This window comes from Hibiscus syriacus, unplaced genomic scaffold, assembly GCF_006381635.1.
Source record: "Hibiscus syriacus cultivar Baekdansim isolate YM2019G1 unplaced genomic scaffold, ASM638163v2 tig00110597_pilon, whole genome shotgun sequence".
NCBI lineage: Eukaryota > Viridiplantae > Streptophyta > Magnoliopsida > Malvales > Malvaceae > Hibiscus > Hibiscus syriacus.
Genome location: NW_024062795.1, coordinates 3,275,556 through 3,296,544, shown reverse-complemented (window position 1 = coordinate 3,296,544; position 20,989 = coordinate 3,275,556). Strand labels below are relative to the sequence as shown.

Genomic DNA, 20,989 nt, shown 5'->3' with positions numbered 1-20,989 from the left:
TTTCGATATGTAATTTAGCCAACACCAGCCTTTCACATAAGAAAGGCATTAAAAGCTTTCAGCTTTCAGTTTTATGTACAAAGAAATCAGTTTGACTCTACACATCACTGCACCAATCTAGAAAATGCACAAAAGACCGACGGAGAAAACTGAACCCTCCATCATCGAGGTAGCACTGAGGAGGTGACTAATCGCCTAACAGCCTACCGCCACCCACCACCATAGCGCAAATGCAGTTATTTCTAATCGAGATTTTCCATTCGAGGAGGTTGAGTTGCCCTGCGAAACCATGTATCGAAAGCTGTGATCAAGTGGGGGCAATCTTCGACATTTCGGGTTGAGAAGCTGAGACATTGTTGCAACAATACTTGTGCATCCGACATTGGCAGTGTCGAGATGATTCTCAGGAATGTCTCCTCCATTTCCAGGTAGAGTGTTTTATGGCTGGGGAGCATAGGTGAGACATTGTCTTTGCACACAAGCAGAACGGGAAGCCATTCTTTCACAAGCTTTATTCTAACCTGCAATGTACAGAAACTAAACCATTTTAACAACTTATGACAGACAAGAAAACAAGAAATACTCGCCTTCTGTACAACTAAAGCACCACAAATGCATAACAGAATTTTCAAATGTAATGAAGAGTTCTTAAAAACTAAACAAGCAGGCAGCAGACCATATCCAGGTAAATTTCGGCATTACCCTCCGATCTTGTAATAATAAATTATATTTTATACTCCTCGTTCATCGTTTTAATCCTAGATTCAACACATTCGTTCATCGAGATCCTTTCAAAGACTCGATGTTAATTAAATAAAGCTTTAAAATCCTTTCAGCAACTAATTGAACATAGCCAAACTTGGGGTTTTTTTCAAGAATCGGCTTATCAGCAGAGCTTTGAAAGACTGAAACAATATCACATATTGTATAGGTAATATAATATGAATTTTAAATAGAAATCAACTTGCTCCTATGGGCGATCAATTCCCAAAACTTCATAAAAATTCGCATTCACATACTTAAAGAGCAACTCTCACCGATCACCGATCACATATACCAATTTATAAGCCATTGTATGATAAACACTGCACATTTATTTAGTCAAAATAACAAGCAAGAAACCGATACCTGTCTAGCAGCCAATATAGTTCCAGCAGCAACCGCATTGGCAAGCTTACAAGTACACCGAAGCATAACAGCAGGGAATCCCGGAACAATATTCCTCCAAGCATCATCCCTAAACGCTCTCTGCAAATCCGCCGTAAAAGAAGCTTGCTCACTCCATTCCCTCTGTAACACCCCAATTTAGGGGTTAAATTTAAGAAATTATAAAGTGGTGGATTTAATTGATATTTTGAAAGAAACAATGGATTAAATTGTAAAATTTCAAAATTGACAGACCATGCAAGAAATCCAGTGACTAAACTCATGATTTACTATTTTTCTTTAGGAGTTAATATAAACCCTCATTTTCCCGTGTATTTCTGCAGAAATACACTCATAATTCCTCTCCCGGTCAACAACTTTCAACTCTGACCTACTCGTCGTCCGACCTCCGATGGACGAGCCGAAACGGTCATCGTGTTCGTTGTCGAGCGAGGAACAAAATCCCTCAGACCTTTCGTCGTGAATCGTCGACGTTCGTCGTTAATTTCAGTCGGAAGTATCTTGGTAATAACTCGATTTCAAAATTGTGAACCGAGCTTTGTAAGTATCTCAGAATCGTTCAAAATAATTTTTAAGAATTTTTCCGTGATTTTTAGGCAGCCGGAAGGAGCCCCACGCGCCGTCACTGTGAGTGAGAATGGTCCAAATGACCGGTTTGACCAGTTTTGGAGCATATTTGACCGGTTATAACCCGACCCGTTGACCGTTGACCGTGGACTGGTGTTGACCATTGTTGACCAAAACTTTGACGGGCTTTGACCGGTCATTAAACGACCTTTAACTTTTGACCGAGTATACCTATCCTGACATTTTTCGACGTTCCAAATCCGATTCCGCAGTTTGTTTTTCGAAATTCGGACCCAAAGGCCTCGAAATTGGCAATCAAACCCGTTGACTTTGATTTTGACTGAAAATTTCAAATTTCCGAAAAGTCATATTTTATGCTTTCGACGTCCTTAATACGAGTCCGAAGTCCGTTTCGCTAAATTCGAACCCGGTAAGCTGTTTTTCACTGATTTATCACCCGATTCGATCTGTTTATCGTAATTAAGCTCCGTTTTTTATATAATTTATGTTGATATGTATCTGAGGAATTATTGGAAGTTGAATTGAAGATCAAAGGCGTTCGAATGGAATTTTTATGGTCGATCAGTATTGCACGGAAATCGAGGTAATACTTTACTACCTCTTTATGTTTTATAGAACATGTTGGTATTGGTAAATACATGAATGGAAATGTTTGGTCTCATATGTGTAATTAATGAAGATCTACACTTGATACGAATACGGTAGCAAGTATGTAACTGAATATGGCTCAGATTACTATTATAAGAAATTAGAGGACAGTTGAAATTAAATTACAAGTTCTGGAATTAAGTGATAAAAGAATCAGCCATGGATATGTAGATTTAAGTGATAAAAGAATCAGCCATGGATATATAGATTATAATTTATCTCATTAAAGGTACTTAGATGATAAATTATGAGAATATTTCGATTAGGTAAAATTACGAAATTACCCTTATGTTGGAAAATGATAAGTATTGTCCCTGGAAGTGGATTAATAATCTAAAAAGAATTATTGATATGATAAAACTATTGATGTGCATAAGAAATGTTAGTTTTACTTGGAAATTATGGATAACCGGTTTTTAACCCAAGAGGGTTTATGCTAGATACTAGAAGTCTTTTAAGGAATCATTTCAAGATCAAGAATGTTCGAGGAAGCAATTAATCATAGGATCTCTATATATATTATTTCGTTAAGAGCTAATATTGAAATTATCTGGTTAAGAATTACGAAAATGCCCTTGAGAGGTAAAATAGTCTGAGTTGACTCTGAATGAGAAAGTACTTTGAGGATTTGTACTTAACTCGATTAAGTACGAATTTAATTATTAAGATCATGTCTTTGTAAAGAAAAATTCATGATATTTCATTTGTAAAATCTGATAAGGCAGTTGACCCAAAATATCCGAGTAATGAGTAAATACTTGAAGAATAATTTATCGGGGTATTCTGTTGTCAGAATTGTTCGAAAGGACTGAAATAAATAATAAGATTGAATTTAATAGTAAGATCAGATAGAAGAAAATGATTAAAATACACTTAATCTATAAAATGACCAAAATACCCCTGTAATAGAAATGACCCAAGAATATCACCAAGCTCATGAATGATTGGATATCCTCGAGCTCTGAAATGAATAGAATAAAACTGAACACCAAAATTACCAAAATACCCTTATGGCCTATATTAAGTAAATGTCTTGGATTAATTAAGGAATCCAAATAAGCATAGGTGTTGGACTACCTTTAAAAGTTATGGAACACAACTTAAGTGAGCCGATCAACCTTAATGATATGTCAGTACCTGAACGGCATAAATATTACTTGAATGTGTGTTTGTCTACTCAAGTTTGGTTCGATGATAATTTTGGGAGTATTCAGCTCAGCTCAACTCTAGATCGCATTCAGCACTAAGAATTGGATATTTGTTCGACAAATCAACCACAAAGACCGAATTAAAATAAACGAAAGTACAATATGTATCTGAAATTCAGACGTTGACTGCTATAATGGACTTGACTGCTAAATAAGCTAAGTAACCTCAATGATTGAGGATTAAGTAAGTGAATTGGATAAGTCTGGAAATTCTGATGAGTTTATAAGATGTACTGTCCTTATGGAAGATGAAATACAAATCAAGCACGTCAGTATTTCATGATACAGTGGAAGCATGAAAATGGAATAAAGACATTGAAAGATTTATTCAGCGATGATTCCGAAGATTATATATGGACTAGAATTTGTGGTATTAAAGTGTAAATACCCTGTGAGGACAATGAATTGACCAGTCGATAAGCATTAGTTCTGGGAGTTATTCATCTGGAGTTATTCGATAATCTAATCAATCGACAAAGATTGTAAAGGATTCGGAATACCCTTATGATTCGTTAAGCTTCTGAAAAATGTCTGAATAAGATATGATCCTGATAAATCACATTATGAATAACTGATGATTCTGTCAGTTATTGAACTCTTCCAATAGTGATTCTAAATTCTGACATTCTATCGTATATGAAAGATCTTTATTTCTTCTGCCTGATAAGATTATCCAGTACATCTGAATAATATCTGTAAACTCTGGTGTGTTCCCTAAACATATAAATATTTTATCTGATTTCCGACTTGAATTCTGTTTTGATTTCTGATATGGGTTCTGTTCTGATATCTGTTCTAAATTCTGTTTTGATTTCTGATATCTTCGTTTACTGACGGAAAAATGTTTTAATTTGGGGGTATTATTGAAGGAAGTACTTTCGTAGGTTCCTCGGCTTTGTGCTCAGGGCCTTATAAGTTGTGTGGGTTGGGTGTATGGTTCTGGGGAACCTACACATTATGTTGTATTGGAATGGGGGTATATATATATATATATATGTTTTAAAAAGATCTAAAAAGTTACATGGTTTTTGGGAACACACTAGATAATCTATTACGATCTCCTGAACTCAGTCATATAAAATATTTCTCTGAATTGAAAGCTTATTGTCCGTTACCACATGAAATATCAGTAGGATCTCTGCCCAGCATAAAAATCTGTAAATGTTCGGAAATAATAAGGAAATATATATTTATTTGTATCTGCACATTCATCAGCATCATCTGGTAGTTCTGTATTACTGAGCTTTCCAAAGCTCACTCTGTTACTCATCTTTTCAGGCTAAAAGAATTGTACAAGTGCAGCTATCGACTTTAGTAAGGGAGTTCTTCTGGTGCTGTTTGCAGAGAATGGTACATGTGATTAGAGGGCATGTAATTGTCTTGTTTTATATACGAGTCTGAAAATCTGTTTTATTTCTACATACTGATAAATCGTTATATAAGTTACATGTTTTAATAAAAGTTTTAAATTTTTCGCTATTTTTTACAGTGGGTCGCTCCGGTGGCCCTAATGTGACACTCCATATCGGATCGGGTTATTCACATCGATCTGAGAGGGTTACACCCTCACAGCTGAATCTGTCACCCTCACCTCTCAACCAACCACAACAAATGTCTACCATTAGTTATCGCCGTTTGCAAATTCAACCTATGTATCGCCTTTGTCTCGTTATGATCCCCTCTAAAATCGGGGCTTGTATACTCCTCCAAGCTATCCTTCACAACCTTCAAACTAGTCTCGAACGCCCTCTCCAAAACCCTCCTGGTTGATTCCCGTGACGAGAAATCCCTCAGAAGCTTGGCCACAAACGCTTTGATGACGGCCATGTTGTGATGGTTATGAATCGCCGATAAAATCAAGCCGTGCAACATATCTTCACACGAATCATCCTTCCCCGGCGAAACGCGGGCAAGAAGTTTTTAAAAGCAGATTGAGATGCCTTATTAGCCCGTTGTTTGGTGGACAAGGAAAAATTTGCATTAAAGTTATAATATGATATAATTCGTATACGATATTTTTTAATTATATTTTATTTTTTAATTATTTTAGTTTAGCTGTAGCCATAGATTTTGAAAGTACAACTATATTTACACTAATATTTATCAATGTATTTACTTATATTTGATTACTTTTTTGAGGAATTTATATTTGATTAGTTTAATCTAATGGAATTAAGTCAATCAAAATCAAAGCACAAGAAGTCCAAACCGAGTCAATCAAATTACCAAAGCAAAATTCTTGCCGAGGCCTAAAATGTACCGTTTTGTTAGGAAATAGCTAAATTTTGTGATTAGCAGGTTAATGTTATTGCCATTAACTCCACATGTTTCTATTATTATCCACTTATTCGACACGTATCCTCTTAATATTCCACCTCTTACAAATCAAAAACAATAAACCCCCCAAAATATATATATATATATATATATATATATATATGTATGCTCTATCTCTCTCTCTCTTTCGGCTTTTAACTTTAAAGTTGACAGAAAAGAAAATAAAAGGAAAAAAGTAGCTATAAAATCATTTCAAAGCTCTGGATCTGCACTTCAGACAAAGTTAAGAAATATCTGAGAAAATTTGAAATCTATTCGAGCATTTTTTTCAGAATGGACGCGAAGCTGATAGAGAGGCTGGAGGCCGCGGTGGGACGGTTGGAGGCTCTATCGGCCGGCGGAATCTAGGCGAGGGGATTACCGGATAGCGGAGTTAAAGTGTCTTCGGATCCATCCATTCTGGCGTTTGACGATCTGATGGCTGAATATGGAGCTAGGGTTTCGGCTGCTGCGGAGAAGATTGGAGGTCAAGTGCTGGATGTGACTAAGTTAGTTATCGAGGCTTTCTCTGTGCAAAAGAAACTTCTTATCGATATCAAGCAAACTCAGGTTGCTATTTTTCTTTTCTTATCTTATCGATTATGTGAAATGCAGTTAAATTAGATTTACATGTAATGCATTTATAGCTTCAAACTGTCGTTGCGTTGATTTTGTAGAAGAGGATTTGGTTTTAGGTACAATTAGAAGATAATATATCTCATGGCTTTGATTGCAGAGATTGTCCCTTTTCCTCTTTGAGACTTGACTATGATTGTTTCACGACCTAAGAAAGCATGTAATTATTAAGAATTAAAATTTTTAGTCACTTTTAAAAAAAATAATATTAGCAGAGAAGCATTTAAGTGATAGAGTTATTAAGAAACTGTCTCAAGATTTTGTCGAGGAAATTAACATTTGGTGGCTTGCATGTTTTGTTACGGTAAAGAAGTTTGTTTTTATGCTAGGGCAGGAGTATTGATTGTCTAGGCGCTATCTGCTTTTACTATCATGTATAGTTTTTTGTGGTTACTATTTGTTTCATGGAATTTTTAATGTCTTCCATTCTATTGGTACAGAAACCTGATATGGCAGGCTTGGTTGAATTTCTCAAACCACTGAATGAAGTGATCTTGAAGGTTAATGCTATGACAGAAGGGAGGCGATCTGATTTTTTCAACCACTTGAAGAGTGCTGGGGACAGTCTTTCAGCTTTAGCATGGATTGCTTACACTGGAAAAGATTGTGGTATGTGATCCATGTTGTAGCGTATTTGTACATAGCAATGTCTTCACAATGAAGTGATCCGCGTGTAGGGTGTAGCTTAACTCCTTAACTTATGTTGAAAAAAATCAGGAGTCTGATTTATAATATTTGTTTAATTTGTGGATTTACATTCCTGCCTTGGTTCAAAGCTTGAATTGGGTTCATGCTTTCTTTCTAGTCACACTTTGGGAAAATTTTGACCCCCACTTGTGGTTGTCATGCTCTTGACTATAGCCCTTTTAAAAAAAATCATATGGCAACTGCATATGATTTATTGCCACTTGCTCTGATTCTTGGTAATGCTTTTCTTATTCTAGGTATGAGCATGCCTATCGCACATGTGGAAGAAAGTTGGCAATTGGCTGAATTTTACAACAACGAGGTACTTCTTTATTTGTAGGAAGTCACAACTCGATCTGGAAACTGCAACATGTTAATCTTCTTATCATTTCCGTGTTGTTGTAAATATCAGGTTCTTGTAGAGTACAGAAACAAAGATCAGAACCATGTTGAATGGGCCAAAGCTTTGAAGGATCTGTATTTACCAGGTCTGAGGGATTATGTCAAAAGTCATTACCCTCTTGGTCCAGTATGGAGTGCTTCTGGTAAAAAGGCATGTAGTGCTACACCGAAAGCTCCTCCCCCTGGTGCCCCTGCACCTCCTCCACTTCCACCTGTCTCTGTTTTCAGCTCCGAACCTTCTCAGCCTTCTTCATCACAGCCAAAACAAGGGATGTCAGCTGTTTTCCAAGAAATTAGTAGTGGGAATCTCTCTGCAGGTAATCATATTTCCCTTTCTTCTGCTTTTCTGTCGATTTTGAGTGACTATGATCTCGATCTTTTCATATCTAGGCCTGAAGAAGGTTACTGCTGATATGAAGACAAAGAACCGTATGGACAGAACAAGTGTTGTTGGCGCCAGTGAAAAGGAAACACGTTCCAGCTCCTCTTCTTTCTCAAAAGTGGGACCACCAAAACTAGAGCTGCAAATGGGTCGTAAGTAAGTGTGCATGATTTCTGTTTGCTTGTTTTACTTTATTTAGGTCATAGGTGGTTGGTTTCGGTACTTGACTTTTCAAGTGTCTCTTCATTGTAACATTGGCAGGTGGGCTGTTGAGAACCAAATTGGAAGAAAGAACTTAGTAATTGATGATTGTGATGCCAAACAGTCTGTATATTTATGGATGCAAGGATTCTGTTTTGCAGATTCAAGGTAAATTTATTATATCATATGCACGATTCTTTTTTCCCACTTCATTGTGCTTTCTTTTTATGTGTAATTGTTTACTTTGGCACTGTGAATCTCTTTGTTATTTGAAAGAGATAACTGCTGAAAAGTTACAAGCAACTTAATGTTTCTTTAATATTGTGTAGGGAAAGTAAACAATATAACAATTGACAAATGCACTAAGATGGGAGTGGTATTTAAGGTTAGTAGAGAGAAGAGCTTTTTACCAATGAGATTTTCCAAAGCAAATCATATACTCATTCATGTCTTTGACTTAAATTGGGCAGGATGTTGTGGCTTCTTGTGAGGTAGTAAACTGCAATGGCGTTGAGGTGCAATGCCAGGTATCTTTCTTCTTTGTCTTCTTCTTTCTCCTCTTGACGTAGATACCTTTAAAGAGAATACCAATCATGGTATCAAGTTGCATGGCATGTGAAGGTCCTCTGTTCCATGCTCTTTGATCAGTGTTGTTACTAATTGATAGTTGTATTACTTATGTTCATCTACTTTGTGGCTGTTGCAGGGTTCTGCTCCAACAATTTCAGTGGACAACACATCTGGCTGCCAGTTGTACTTGAGCAAAGATTCTTTGGGGGCATCTATAACAACAGCTAAGTCAAGCGAGATCAATGTATTAGTGCCTACTGGACCTGATGGCGATTGGGTAAGTTAAGTTTTTTCCTGCATTTCTGAAAGCTTTCTTTGTGACATGTCTTTCGTATCTGTCAGTTTAAATGAGGTATCTGCATTTAAATTTGGTCAAAATATGCCTGCCAGTCCCTATACTTCAAAGTTTGAGATTTAGTCGTCGTACATAAAAATTAAATCCTCTTTATATTTTCAAGTCCAATTGTTGACACAATATTTTCCATCAAATTTTGCTTACTATAACTATATTTGAAAAGATAAAATTAAATCATCCTGCTTCTTTGATTTAAAAATTATAGTCCAATCATAGACAGTGTTCTGTCAGAATTTGCTTACTATGCTTATTTGACCAGGATTTTAAATAAAATAAGTACAAGGATTGAATCGTTAACATTTTAAGCACATCGACTAGACCTCAAACTTTATTCAAGTACAGGGACTGTTGGACCAAATTTTTAACCTGACCTCTGTTTTAGATAATTTAGGATGCATTAATGTCAGTAACTTATCTTACCTCACATTTTTAATCTGAAAATGTGGTGGGTTAATAATTTTATTAGACAATGGAGAATCGTGTTGGTTTACTTTTGTTGTTTTTGGTGTCAGGGGGAGCATTCTTTGCCGCAACAGTATATCCATGTATTTAAGGATGGCCGGTTTGAAACTCAGGAGCTTAATTCAAACCTTTTTTTTTTTACACTTAAAAAGGTTTTTTTTAATATCCTTGGATACACATACCTATGGGGGTGTTTTTTACTTATTGGGTACCTTTTTATTAAAATTATTGTATCACGTATGGTTTGGTCATCATCTGTGTTATTTCAACTCAAAAACAGCTTGAATCTTTTCCATGACTATTTGTTTATTTTTTGGTGTGTTTTGTTATATTGGAGATGAGTTGGGAATTTTTGCTACTTTGTTAATGTTGTTATTGGAATTTTCATTCTATACGTATACCAATATCATCTGCCACCATTAAGTACTCTGATGAGGCATCATATGTAGGATTCAACTCATATTTTCTTTATGTGCACTTTGCATGTATGAAAAAATTTAATTTAATTTAATTATTTATATCATGCATATGTTTTAACGTTGAATGTAAAAAAAACATCTGTATAGTTCGCTTATTTATACCATAAATATTCTTGAATACATATCAAAGAGTTTTAGTTCACAAAATTAATTAAATTTCAAGGAAATGTATTAAAAAAACAATGAATATAAATAAAGAAAACACTACAAAAAAGTTTACATTCTAAACTCATCTCACTGCAATCTTAAAAGTAAAAGTGTTAGGTGCTTGCCAGTTGCCACTTCAACCTGAACAGGATTCGAGAACCAGTACAATATGAAAAAACGTAAAAGTAAACTGATAATAGTAATAAATCAGTTCTCATCCTAGAACTGAAATCAGACCATACAGTGCAAGTACAGGAAATGGTTGGGGACTTTGATTGCAAACAACTAGATTATCAGATCTTGCTTGATGGCTCGATCCTATTAGACGAGCCACATTCAGCATTTTCACGACCTTTTCCAAACCATAATCCATTTGATTTAATCTTATAGAATGTGAATTTTTTTTCAAAAATCTGGGTTATGTCGGATTTTTTATAAAAAGAATAAGGTTAGGGTTGAATTTAATTTATGGTGAAAAATCAAAAATATATGATTGCCCGTAAATTATATTTTACTTGAACTTTTCATATTTAAATATAAATTAGAGAAAATAACCTCAGTGACCAAAAATACCTTATAATATACGATTTTAACTAACTTTTTTTTGGATTTGCCAAAATGACCAACTAAATCGCAATGCGATCGATAATTCGCAACGCGATCTCCGGTATCGCAAATCAGATTCCAGATTCGCAACGCGAACTTCGACTATCGCAATGCGAACTTGGACTATCGCAATGCGAATATGTAAATCGCAATACGATAGTCGAAACTTGGACTATCGCAATGCGAATATGTAAATCGTGATGCGATAGTCGAAGTTCGCGTTGCGATTTTCTAAATTCGACTATCGCAACGCGAATTTCGACTATCGCATTGCGATTTATATATTCGCATTGCGATAGTCGAAGTTCGCGTTGCGATTTATTCCAAATTCGTTACGATAGTCCAAAATCGCAATGACTTGTGGTATTGCATTTGTTTCTTAAGAATTTTCTCTAAAAAGATAGTATTCGCGCGGACGTGTCGAAGACACGTATTACCACGACCCGACCACGAATTTGAAAAAAATCGCAACGCAAACTTCGACTATCGCAACGAATTTGGAATAAATCGCAATGAATTTGGAATAAATCGCAACGAATTTGGAATAAATCACAACGCGAACTTCGACTATCGCAACGAACTTGGAATAAATCGCAACGCGAACTTGGACTATCGCAACGAATTTGGAATAAATCGCAACGCGAACTTCGACTATCGCAACGCGAACTTGGACTATCGCAATGCGAATATGTAAATCGCAATGCGATAGTCGAAGTTCGCGTTGCGAATCTGGAAACTGATTTGCGATACCGGAGATCGCGTTGCGAATTATCGATCGCATTGCGATTTAGTTGGTCGTTTTGGCAAATCAAAAAAAAATTGGTTAAAATCGTATATTATAAGGCATTTTTGGTCACTGAGGTTATTTTCTCTAAAAATTATTATATAATATTTTTCTTTTAGTTAAGTTTTTATTTTATTTAATAAAAATGAGAATTATTCTTATATATATTATCGAATCAGATCAGATGTGTTTTATCCTAAAAGTCAAATCGAATTTCGATTAGATTGAATTTCTTTAAATTCGGTCGGATCAAATGATGAGAGAAATAATATTATATTCAGATCGAATTCGGATGGAAAAAAATCCGACCTGATCCATAATCTGGTCGCACGTCCAACCCTCACACTAACTTACGCATTAGAATAGGGTGCTGGAGTCTCAACTCCAACACCCCGTAGTTTCGATTTGCTCCCTTCCGCCTAGTTGTTTCTCTAGAAGCTCCTTTCTTCACCTTGTACCTCGTCTTCTCTAGAGGCTATCAAAAACTACCTTTGGCTTTATCATCTCAATATCGTCACCAGCTACTTTTCTTACCTTTAATAAGAATAATTTTCTACCATTAATAACAAGAATGCTTAAAACAACAATCCATCACAGTCCAGTTGATTTAGATACTTAGTTTTTCACTTAAAGTTTGAATTTGAACTTTAGTAACGAAAGTTTCGTTTCAACCCTTTCAAGGGTGCTTTTATTTTAGACCAACTTTTTTTTGTTTTAACTAAGACACAGTTAATTGGTTTCTTGATTAAATGGTATGATTGAGAAGGAATAAGACAAAATTTCAAGTTATCAACTGATACATTGAAGCTTTAAGCAAATCCATGACCCCTGTTTTCTCAACTATGATAGTATGTGTTGGAGATTTCTCCTTAATTTCTTGCCAAAAAAGTTCCCGTGGTAGAAATTAACCTTTGCATCTTCTTGTTTAGCAAAATGGAGCATAAACACTCTGGTAGTGCATTATTTTGGCCGCGCTACGATCCAGTAGGGTACCATCAATGAGGAGGAAAAAAAATGGCCCAACAACCACATAAAATATTTTCCGTTGCCGGGACTTGAACCCAGGTCTCTCGGGTGAGAGCCGAGTATCCTAACCAACTAGACCATTAATGAGGAGGATTAAAAGATGGCCCAACAACCATGTAAAACATTTTCCGATGCCGGGACTTGAACTCGGGTCTCTTGGGTGAGAGCCGAGTATCCTAACCAACTAGACCATCAATGAGGAGGAAAAAAGGAGGGAAAACAATTACATAAAACATTTTCCGTTGCCGGGACTTGATCCCGGATCTCGGGTGAGAGCCGAATATCCTAACCAACTAAACTACAACGGATTACCATCAAAGAGAAATATTGGTAGCCTTTTCAATTTTAATTTTTTTTGTTCAGATCCAGCGAGCTTTGTTTACCGTGTTTCCAAAACTTGGCTTCCCTAGCCGTTGCATCACTTTCCAGCACGAGCCGAATTTGTATTTTCAGTCGTCTTCTTCACATTTATCTTACCTTTCACTAACATTTTCATGCTTGGTTTCGGATTTAAAACAATGCTCCCTGGATTGAATTTCTTATTTTTTGCTGCAAAGTCAGCTGCTTTCTACCTCTGGTTAATTGGTGAAGATAAAATAGCGATCTTTATTGGGATTTCAGCTAAAGTGTTCTTAATAATGGGTTATTCTTCAAATTGCCCCTTCTGATTGTATATTCTGAAGGTTTTCTCAAGCTGCCCTTTTAATTGGGTGATAAGAAAAGGCAATGAAATGTTCTTTATAGATGGTTTCAAGGTATATGAAGGAATGAATCCATTGTAGATTCAAGGTCGGCACTTTTTTAATGCCTTTACAGGATCATCTATCTTCCCTGGAATTAGTATTTAGAATAAGCAGAGAGGCTTCTGAAGATGAACTTCAGGCTGCACAGAACTTCCTAATTAGTAGAATTTAAAATGCATTTTGTATTAAGTTAAAGCTGGAGAATTTTATCAGGTACAATTCCGAGAATCTCATATAGTTATTATTTGCCTGCGAATGTATTGAAAACAATTCTCCAATGTATTTCCTGCACTTTCCAGGAAAATTCATTATAAAAGTGGAAGCAGCTAACAAGGAGAAAGGTCTTTTGGAGGAGGCAAAATGGATAGATTTGGTCCCTTTCCATTCTCTACTACAAATGCTGTCTTCAAACCCCACCCTGTATGAAGCTCCAAGTGACAGTGCATGAACCATACTCCTGCAACAACATCCAGATACAATTACTTTTCATTTGAATGCAATGTTTGATGTCTAGTTTCTGATTGATGTGTACCTGGATTGTCGGCCCTGAACCTTATGGCCGTCCATCCGCCTGTTGGTACTCCCACCGTGTTTCTTTCGGGAGGATCAACCAAGTTATATTTGGCAGGATCTTTGGCCGGATCGTAGTTCCCGATTCCAGTCCCAACGATGAAGAAATTGTAACCATGAAGATGGAATGGATGGGATTCGACAGTTAGAAGATTGGTATCCTGTAGTACTAACTCCACTGTCGAGTTGAATGAAATCTTGCTTAGCCTGGTGCCTAAAGTAGTGCCAAGATTTGCAGTCAATGGTGCGCCAGTGTAATTGAACGGTTTCGGAGGGCGGTCGGGGAAATCCGTGGTAAATACTCCCTTGATGTTGAAATAATGAGCTTGAAGGAGGCCGGTACGTGGCATAACAAAGGTAATGTTGTTCAAAGATGCAGTTAGTTGTGTTCCATTCAAGCAAGTAGCGCATTGGTTGATTCCTAATCCAATTGTGTAGAAAAGATGTCTGTCAACTTTAAGAGGAACATTTGTAGGGTATAATGGAGAGTTGAGGCTCCTAAGTTTGGCATTGTAGCTCAAGGCGAAGGCAGTATCATTGGGTAGTGGTAGCTGAGGAAGAACTGGAAGGACAGTGTTGGGAATACCCTTGTATTGAAGTATGGCCGTCACGGTTTTATTGTCAACCGTCAATGGTGCATCCATGAAAGGCCTAGCAGCCATGAAATATCTACCAGGTGCTTGGTTAGCTTGAATGAGAACATTTGTGGTCTGCCCTGGTGCAATTAAAATTGCTTGTGTTGTAAACGGTTTGGTATAAACTGCATCTATTTCGACCACCGTCATATTATGGCCTGCGACCGCAAAGAAAAGTTCGTCGTTGAGTGCAGCATTGATGATTCTCAAGAGAGATAAGTCTTTCCTTGTTCGACCTCCATTGCAAATGTATCTGCAGCAGCAGGATAAAAAGAAGTAAAGTATGAATGCAAGGCTTGTCCTGAATCCCCCAACACTCCATTAGAATGGCAGTAAAAGCTTACGTTTCTCGGAACATGGGAACAATGGCCCTGGCTTTCCATTAATGGTGTGAGCATCGGATGTATTTGGTGGCAACCCCAACTTGTTTCCTTGTTTAACGATTTCTTCGACATCGTTATTCCACCATTCACCTGCGTTTTCGATGTACAAGAGTTACATTAACCGTGTAACTAGAATGGGGCTCAACTGAACTCTCTCTACTCACCGCCATGGATCAAACATACCTAAAATTATGTTATTTTCTCTGTAAGGCTGAGGGAAAGGGAAAGGGGTCCCTTGTTTTGGCATGAGCACAATTGCACCATAAACAGTGGCTCTTAGCCAAAAGATATGTGCATGCCACCAGAGTGTCCCTCTCTGACCTGTTACATTAAAATCATAAGTGTAAGTATGCCCACTCTGTATAGGACATTGTGTTATATAAGCCAGTCCATCCGCCCATCCATTGCGAAACTGTTTGAGTCCATGCCTGCCGATGCCAAGACAGAAAAATCGTATGAAAACGACATGAGAATCACATTTTTTTCTCAGGTAAAGATGCATTTCTTACCAATGAATAGACATGTTGTATTGTGCATGATTAGTGACATTAATGAGAACTCTGTCGCCTTCTCTAGCGTAAATGGTTGGCCCCGGAAACATCCCATTTACAGTGACAATAGGTTTAGCATGGCATAACCGGCTAACATTTTTCACTTGAATCTGAAACAACAATAAACCAACCATTAGTCATTAGAAAACAAACCCAAAATTCAACCAACATGCCACTGTTTTCATATGCATACATCAAACTGGTATCTTTTCACTGCTGCATCTGCAGGAAGCGATTCGGAAGCGAGTAGATAGAGCAAGAAAATGAATGACACAGAGCTGAAAGTTTTGCCCATTGCCATCTTCTGATGAGACTTGGGGAGTTAAGGTTTTAGTTGGGCATTTATAGAGCCTGGAAAGGGTTTGTTCAAAGGTGGAACAAGGAAGCTTGTAAGCAAAAGATGAGAGGTACTTGGAACCAAACATTGTATGGGTTGCCTTTAACCGGAGAGCTTTATCGTTAAGGAAAAGTGTTGAGGTTTGCTTCAGATTCCAGCCGACGTGGGTTGTTCAAAATGTTTATTTAACTACATTTCAACACACATATAGACTCACCTGGGGAACACAAGGTGGAAGAAGAAGCTTCTCATTTAGTTGTTTGAATTGAATAAATTATGAATGTTAAAAAAGATGAGAGGTACTTGAAACCAGACATCGCATGGCTGCCCTTGGGCTGGTGAACTTTATCGTTAAGCAAAAGTGATTTGCTTCAGATTGGAGGTTGTTCAAAATGTTTATTTAACTACATGTCAATACAATGCTAAAACCTGGGGCTTAGCTTAAATGGTATTTTAGAGAGAAAACAAAATTGAATTCTAAGCCAAATTAGTAAGTGCAATTACTTCATCAACCATAGTAGCTATGCACCTACTATTATCTTTATATATTATTATTCACGAAAATCTAAAAGTAACGAAAACACTTTAAAACCAATTAGATATATGGCCTCTAGACCTACTCAGCAATGATACCGAAGATTTCTTTCACATTTTTTAAAGATAAAAATTAATTTTATTTACATTTGGTTATTTATTTGAATTGTCTAAATACGATTAGACTCGTCAAACACATGAATGATGTAACAAATTCTTTAACGTTAGTCCACAATATCGCTGAATTAAGACAAGAAAGTTGGACAATTGTTTTTCAGGGAACATCTCGAAAAAAATAAAATTACGAATGGAATGACTAAGCTCGTGGACCACCAACACTTCACATATTAATATTTATAATCATAAAACTCTAAATAAGATAAAAGATATTAGAATTCTATCTGTAGACTATTTTCTTCACCAATTGTATGAAATAATTTGTTAATGTTATTTATAAATAAAAATATCAATATTTCAAATAGTTACATTTTAATAATAATGTTTTAATATTGAATACCCAAATAAATTCTATTTAAAATATTGAAATATAATTCATATTAATATTGTAAAAGTATATTTTGGGCCTGTTTTATTTTTCTGAACATGTGGGCTATAAGCTGGCTTGGTAGTGTTCAGAACCCAGCAAAAACCCTAAATAGGATAGCTGCATGGTATATTCGTAATTTCACTATAAGTGTTGACTGCCTATAAATAAATCGCCAGGTCTAGATCCCTAACTACGAGCTTCGGGTCGATTCAAAATCAAGTCTTTTCATCTTTCTTAAGCTAAAATTTTCAAACCCTAGTGTATTTTATTAAACTTTTTTTATCCTTCTGTTTTGTTATTATTTTAGGGTTTAATAGGGAAAGAGAAGGTGCGATGATGATTTATAGAAAATTCAATCTCGTTAATCTGATTCGTAACATGAGGATGAACTTTTTCATCCATTCTTAGCAACTTCTGAGCTTCTCCTCTTTCCTTTCTTATTTATTCTTTTTGATTTTCTCTTATGTCTCGGATCTGACTTGATCTAACAACTGTTATAATGAAGGGCTTGGACCTGTTGCAAATTGCGTTAGAATTTCATAAACATATTAGAGGCTGGATGACATTTCCACAAGGGAAAAGCTCTTAATCGAACGCCACCAAGCAGCTTCAGAGCTTCAATTATACATGAAACTTGCCTGGACAGATTCCTCGATTATTTCTAACAGGCCCTAAACTTCCAACAACATATTGTGACCATAATCTATGGTTTAATGTCGTGTTCCTCCCATTAGTGTTGTTGAAAAATATCTGCATGAACTAATTAAACAAAGGTTCAAGTTCAATTTTGACAAGTAATGCATAGGATATTGTTTCTCAGGATTCCTGTTCCAAAGTAAAGACAAGCACTTGACTCGCTTGCTCCGAACAAATTTTACATATATTTAGTGAATCTCTGTGCCACTTTTTGGCTGTTTTTTTATTCCTTGAAATTGCAGTATGTGAAAGGAGAAAGAAAGCTGAGAGGAAAAATGGACCCAAGAAAGGGAAAAGGCAATATCTTCTTTCACAATCAACACAAGAAAAGAGAATCCAAGAGATCCTGCCTGCAAATGGCTAGAAAATGAATGAAAGCTGAGGCTCTCGTGATTCCAAGAACTAGTAGTCTCAATGATGTTGCAGGCAACCCCCCTTTCGGTGGTCCCTTCGGTGTTCACCCGGAAATCGGATGATCGCCTGTTCTCTCACATCCCTATGCCTTTATTCATACAAGTTTTGCTCCTTGTTGCTCATTATGTGCAGTTATGCACTAATTATCAGTGTCTTAATCAGAGCATATATCACTCAAGTCACGAAAGGGAGCCAAAGATGGTCCACTTGTAGGTTACTGCTTCAAGTTGTCAATTAAGCTTAATCCAACAAAGAAACAACTTGTTGCCAATGGAATCAAAGCCTTTGCAGTGAAAATGAAAATTAACTGTGTGATTGTTGAATAGGTAAAATTGAACTACACTGATCTTATTCATACCATTTGAGAGTATAATACAAATATTTATACATATGTACCTAATGAATAGAAAAAGAATCAAAATCAAAGGCATCTTGAATTATCTCAATCATTAATCATCAACTAATATTCTGATTTCACTTCTCCATCTTTAGGTCATTTCCTTCAATGGAACCTGCATAAATCACATCAGACGGATCAGGGGGGAAAAGGGTAGAAAATACCACTCAAGAAGTATTTTCATGGTTGCCAGTTCTTCTAAGGAACTCATTAGCATGATATGATAATTGTAACTGTAGATGACAATATTAGTAGGTCAAAATGTTTGCTTAGTCTTAACTTAAACAGAATAATGAAAAGGAAAATATAGTGCTTATCGTTGAAAATCTATGGTTTTGTTGTCATTGTGGAGTGAAAATGACCCTGTAATGGGACACTGTTCTTCCTTATAAGTAGCTTATCAGCATTAGTTGTACCTGTAAATGCCACATTGTAAAGATTCTGCAATTCAACATCACATGTTGCAGAGGGTTGAATTTGCTGCATTCCAGTGAAACAGGACGTGTTGAGGAACGTTGCGTCCGGTATCGAAACCGGGGCACTAATCGTTCTTCGGAGTGCCATATCGGAAGAGTTGATTCCCATTTCCACTCCACAACCAGAAACCAATTGTTGAATTGGATTGAATTGAAGATAGGGAGGGTGGTTTGCCAATTCCGTTGACATGTTCGCAACCGTCGGAAAATTAGTGGTACAAGAGGGAAACACTTCTTTGGCATAAAGATTGTCGATGTCAAAATCGAGCCTGGGATTTACAGTAGCAAGTTTCATAGACAAAAACTGCATATTTTGAAAATAAAAGCACCAAAATTAGCTGATAGTTCATGAATGTTCAATATATATACTTCCATATGTTCAGTTTTTTTTTGTTCATTACCTCGACTTGTCGTTGCAGAGATTGAACATAGTTGATGATTTCATCAAGCATTCCTGATTTGCCGGTGATTTTGTTACATCCAGGAACTAAATCTTGCAGATACTTCATTCTTTCACTGATTTTCTCTCTTCTAACCTGTATAATCAACATAAATAAACATTATTGGCTGATGATGGAGACTTAAAAAAACAATGAAAATAACACACAAATTTCACTCACTCTCTCGGCTAAACTGTGGCTATCGGTGGCTTGGCCTCGACGTGCCCGGACGTGAATATAATCGGGCTTTTGAACATCAGAAACCTTTGAATTCTCTTTGGAAGTATCACCGGAAGTTTCCTTCTTGTTGTTACTGGTTTTTTTGGTGTTTGGCCCAGTAATTTTCGACTCTCCTTCTTCAATTGCTTTGATCCTCTTGGAGTCATCTTCTGCAACAACCTGGATATATAATCCAAAGGGGAACTCCTATTTTAACGGCTGTTTTTAATAATGATATACTGTGATAAATGAAGGAATAGAACAACAACACATGTACCTTTGAGTTTTGCAACTTTTCAACTTTCCTTTTCTTGAAGCTTTCTCTTCCAACAGCTAAAGCCATCTTCTCTAAGTTGCCCTTGACCTCCACCGCTGCCGCCGCCGTCACGGCTGGAGGGAAGCTGGAAGTTCTAGATATGGCTTGATTCATATAAAAACTCTGTCCATTACCGTGCCCACACGGGCCAAACCCCATGGCACCCATGTCAACCTTTCCCAATTCAGGCCATGCGGTCTCCAAACCAGGGTCGGGCTTCGGTTGCCGAGTCATCACCACGTCGGGTAACACCGAGTCACCGCCACCAGCAACGTAGCTCATCAAACCACTCTGCTGAAAGCCTTGTACGTGGGCGGTTTGGCTCGAAAACACTCCACTCAACTCACTGAAATAACTTTGCTGCTGCTGCTGTTGCTCTTGCCATTTCAAGCGAGCCTTTTGTCTCTCGAGCAACGTCATGTCGGAACACTGTAACATCTCCTGCAATGCTCTATTCATGCCTCCGACACTAAAAAAAACAAAACAAAACAACAAAGCTTGTGGGCAATGAAGAAGTTCAGGCAGGTTTGGTTTATGACTTCATGCGGAACACGAGTTCATTGTGAGGGATAGTACCATATAACCATATATGATACAAGCTTATGCGATCTTTATTATTATTACTTGTAAATTCAGAGGGGATTTTTAGGTACATTGGGGAAGAAAAAACAAAAGAAGAGTGCTTTTAAGGGCAACGGGGAGAGGAAGAGTATGGTATATAAAGGGAAATAAAGTTGTTTATCAATGAATTATTAAGGGAAGCTGCCCATGCCTATTGACTTATTATCAAACCTCAAACTTTCTAAAAAATGCAACTTCATCACATATATTTATGTAAGTTTGAATATGATTATGATTTATAGTTCCATCAGAGAGGTGGGCAAAAGCACCATTGGATTGTCGACAGGGAAGGTCAATGAGTATAAAGAGATTAGACACCAATGAAGGACAAAACGGCATCTTCAGACTTGCAAAATCCAGGGAGAATAGGAAAAAGGATCTAGGTAGCATTAGGTTTATTAAGGACAACAATTGTGTTCTTTTAGTGAAAAATCATGATATTAAGA

The 20,989-nt window shown here is 36.8% G+C and overlaps 3 protein-coding genes, 2 non-coding genes and 1 pseudogene across 5 annotated transcripts; 2 read left to right on the top strand and 4 right to left on the bottom strand.

Annotated features, from left to right (window-relative positions):
- Positions 1 to 218: 218 nt before the first annotated feature.
- LOC120133905 lies at positions 219 to 5,483 on the bottom strand. The gene is made up of 3 exons (XM_039150401.1): positions 5,271 to 5,483; positions 1,129 to 1,290; positions 219 to 521 (listed from the first exon to the last, which is right to left on the bottom strand). Exons 1-3 carry the CDS (start codon positions 5,481 to 5,483, stop codon positions 243 to 245), a joined length of 654 nt encoding a protein of 217 aa, XP_039006332.1. The 3' UTR covers positions 219 to 242.
- Positions 5,484 to 6,062: 579 nt separating this feature from the next.
- Positions 6,063 to 9,965, top strand: LOC120134459 (annotated as a pseudogene).
- Positions 9,966 to 12,901: 2,936 nt separating this feature from the next.
- TRNAE-CUC lies at positions 12,902 to 12,972 on the bottom strand. The gene has a single exon. It is a non-coding gene; the product is annotated as a tRNA-Glu (tRNA).
- Positions 12,973 to 13,714: 742 nt separating this feature from the next.
- LOC120134458 (laccase-11-like) lies at positions 13,715 to 15,848 on the bottom strand. Its single transcript, XM_039150899.1, is given in 7 exon segments — positions 13,715 to 13,864; positions 13,940 to 14,825; positions 14,828 to 14,865; positions 14,957 to 15,085; positions 15,179 to 15,423; positions 15,505 to 15,656; positions 15,740 to 15,848. Coding segments are annotated over 7 exon segments (1,689 nt in total). The 5' UTR covers position 15,848; the 3' UTR covers positions 13,715 to 13,733.
- Positions 15,849 to 17,293: 1,445 nt separating this feature from the next.
- Positions 17,294 to 17,384, top strand: LOC120134786. The gene has a single exon (XR_005517190.1). It is a non-coding gene; the product is annotated as a small nucleolar RNA U30 (small nucleolar RNA).
- A 1,082-nt stretch (positions 17,385 to 18,466) lies between these two features.
- LOC120134460 (transcription factor HBI1-like) lies at positions 18,467 to 20,539 on the bottom strand. The gene is made up of 5 exons (XM_039150900.1): positions 19,884 to 20,539; positions 19,568 to 19,786; positions 19,349 to 19,483; positions 18,888 to 19,251; positions 18,467 to 18,586 (listed from the first exon to the last, which is right to left on the bottom strand). The coding sequence occupies exons 1-5, from the start codon at positions 20,379 to 20,381 to the stop codon at positions 18,549 to 18,551; spliced, it is 1,254 nt and encodes a 417-aa protein (XP_039006831.1). The 5' UTR covers positions 20,382 to 20,539; the 3' UTR covers positions 18,467 to 18,548.
- Between the last annotated feature and the right edge of the window lie 450 nt (positions 20,540 to 20,989).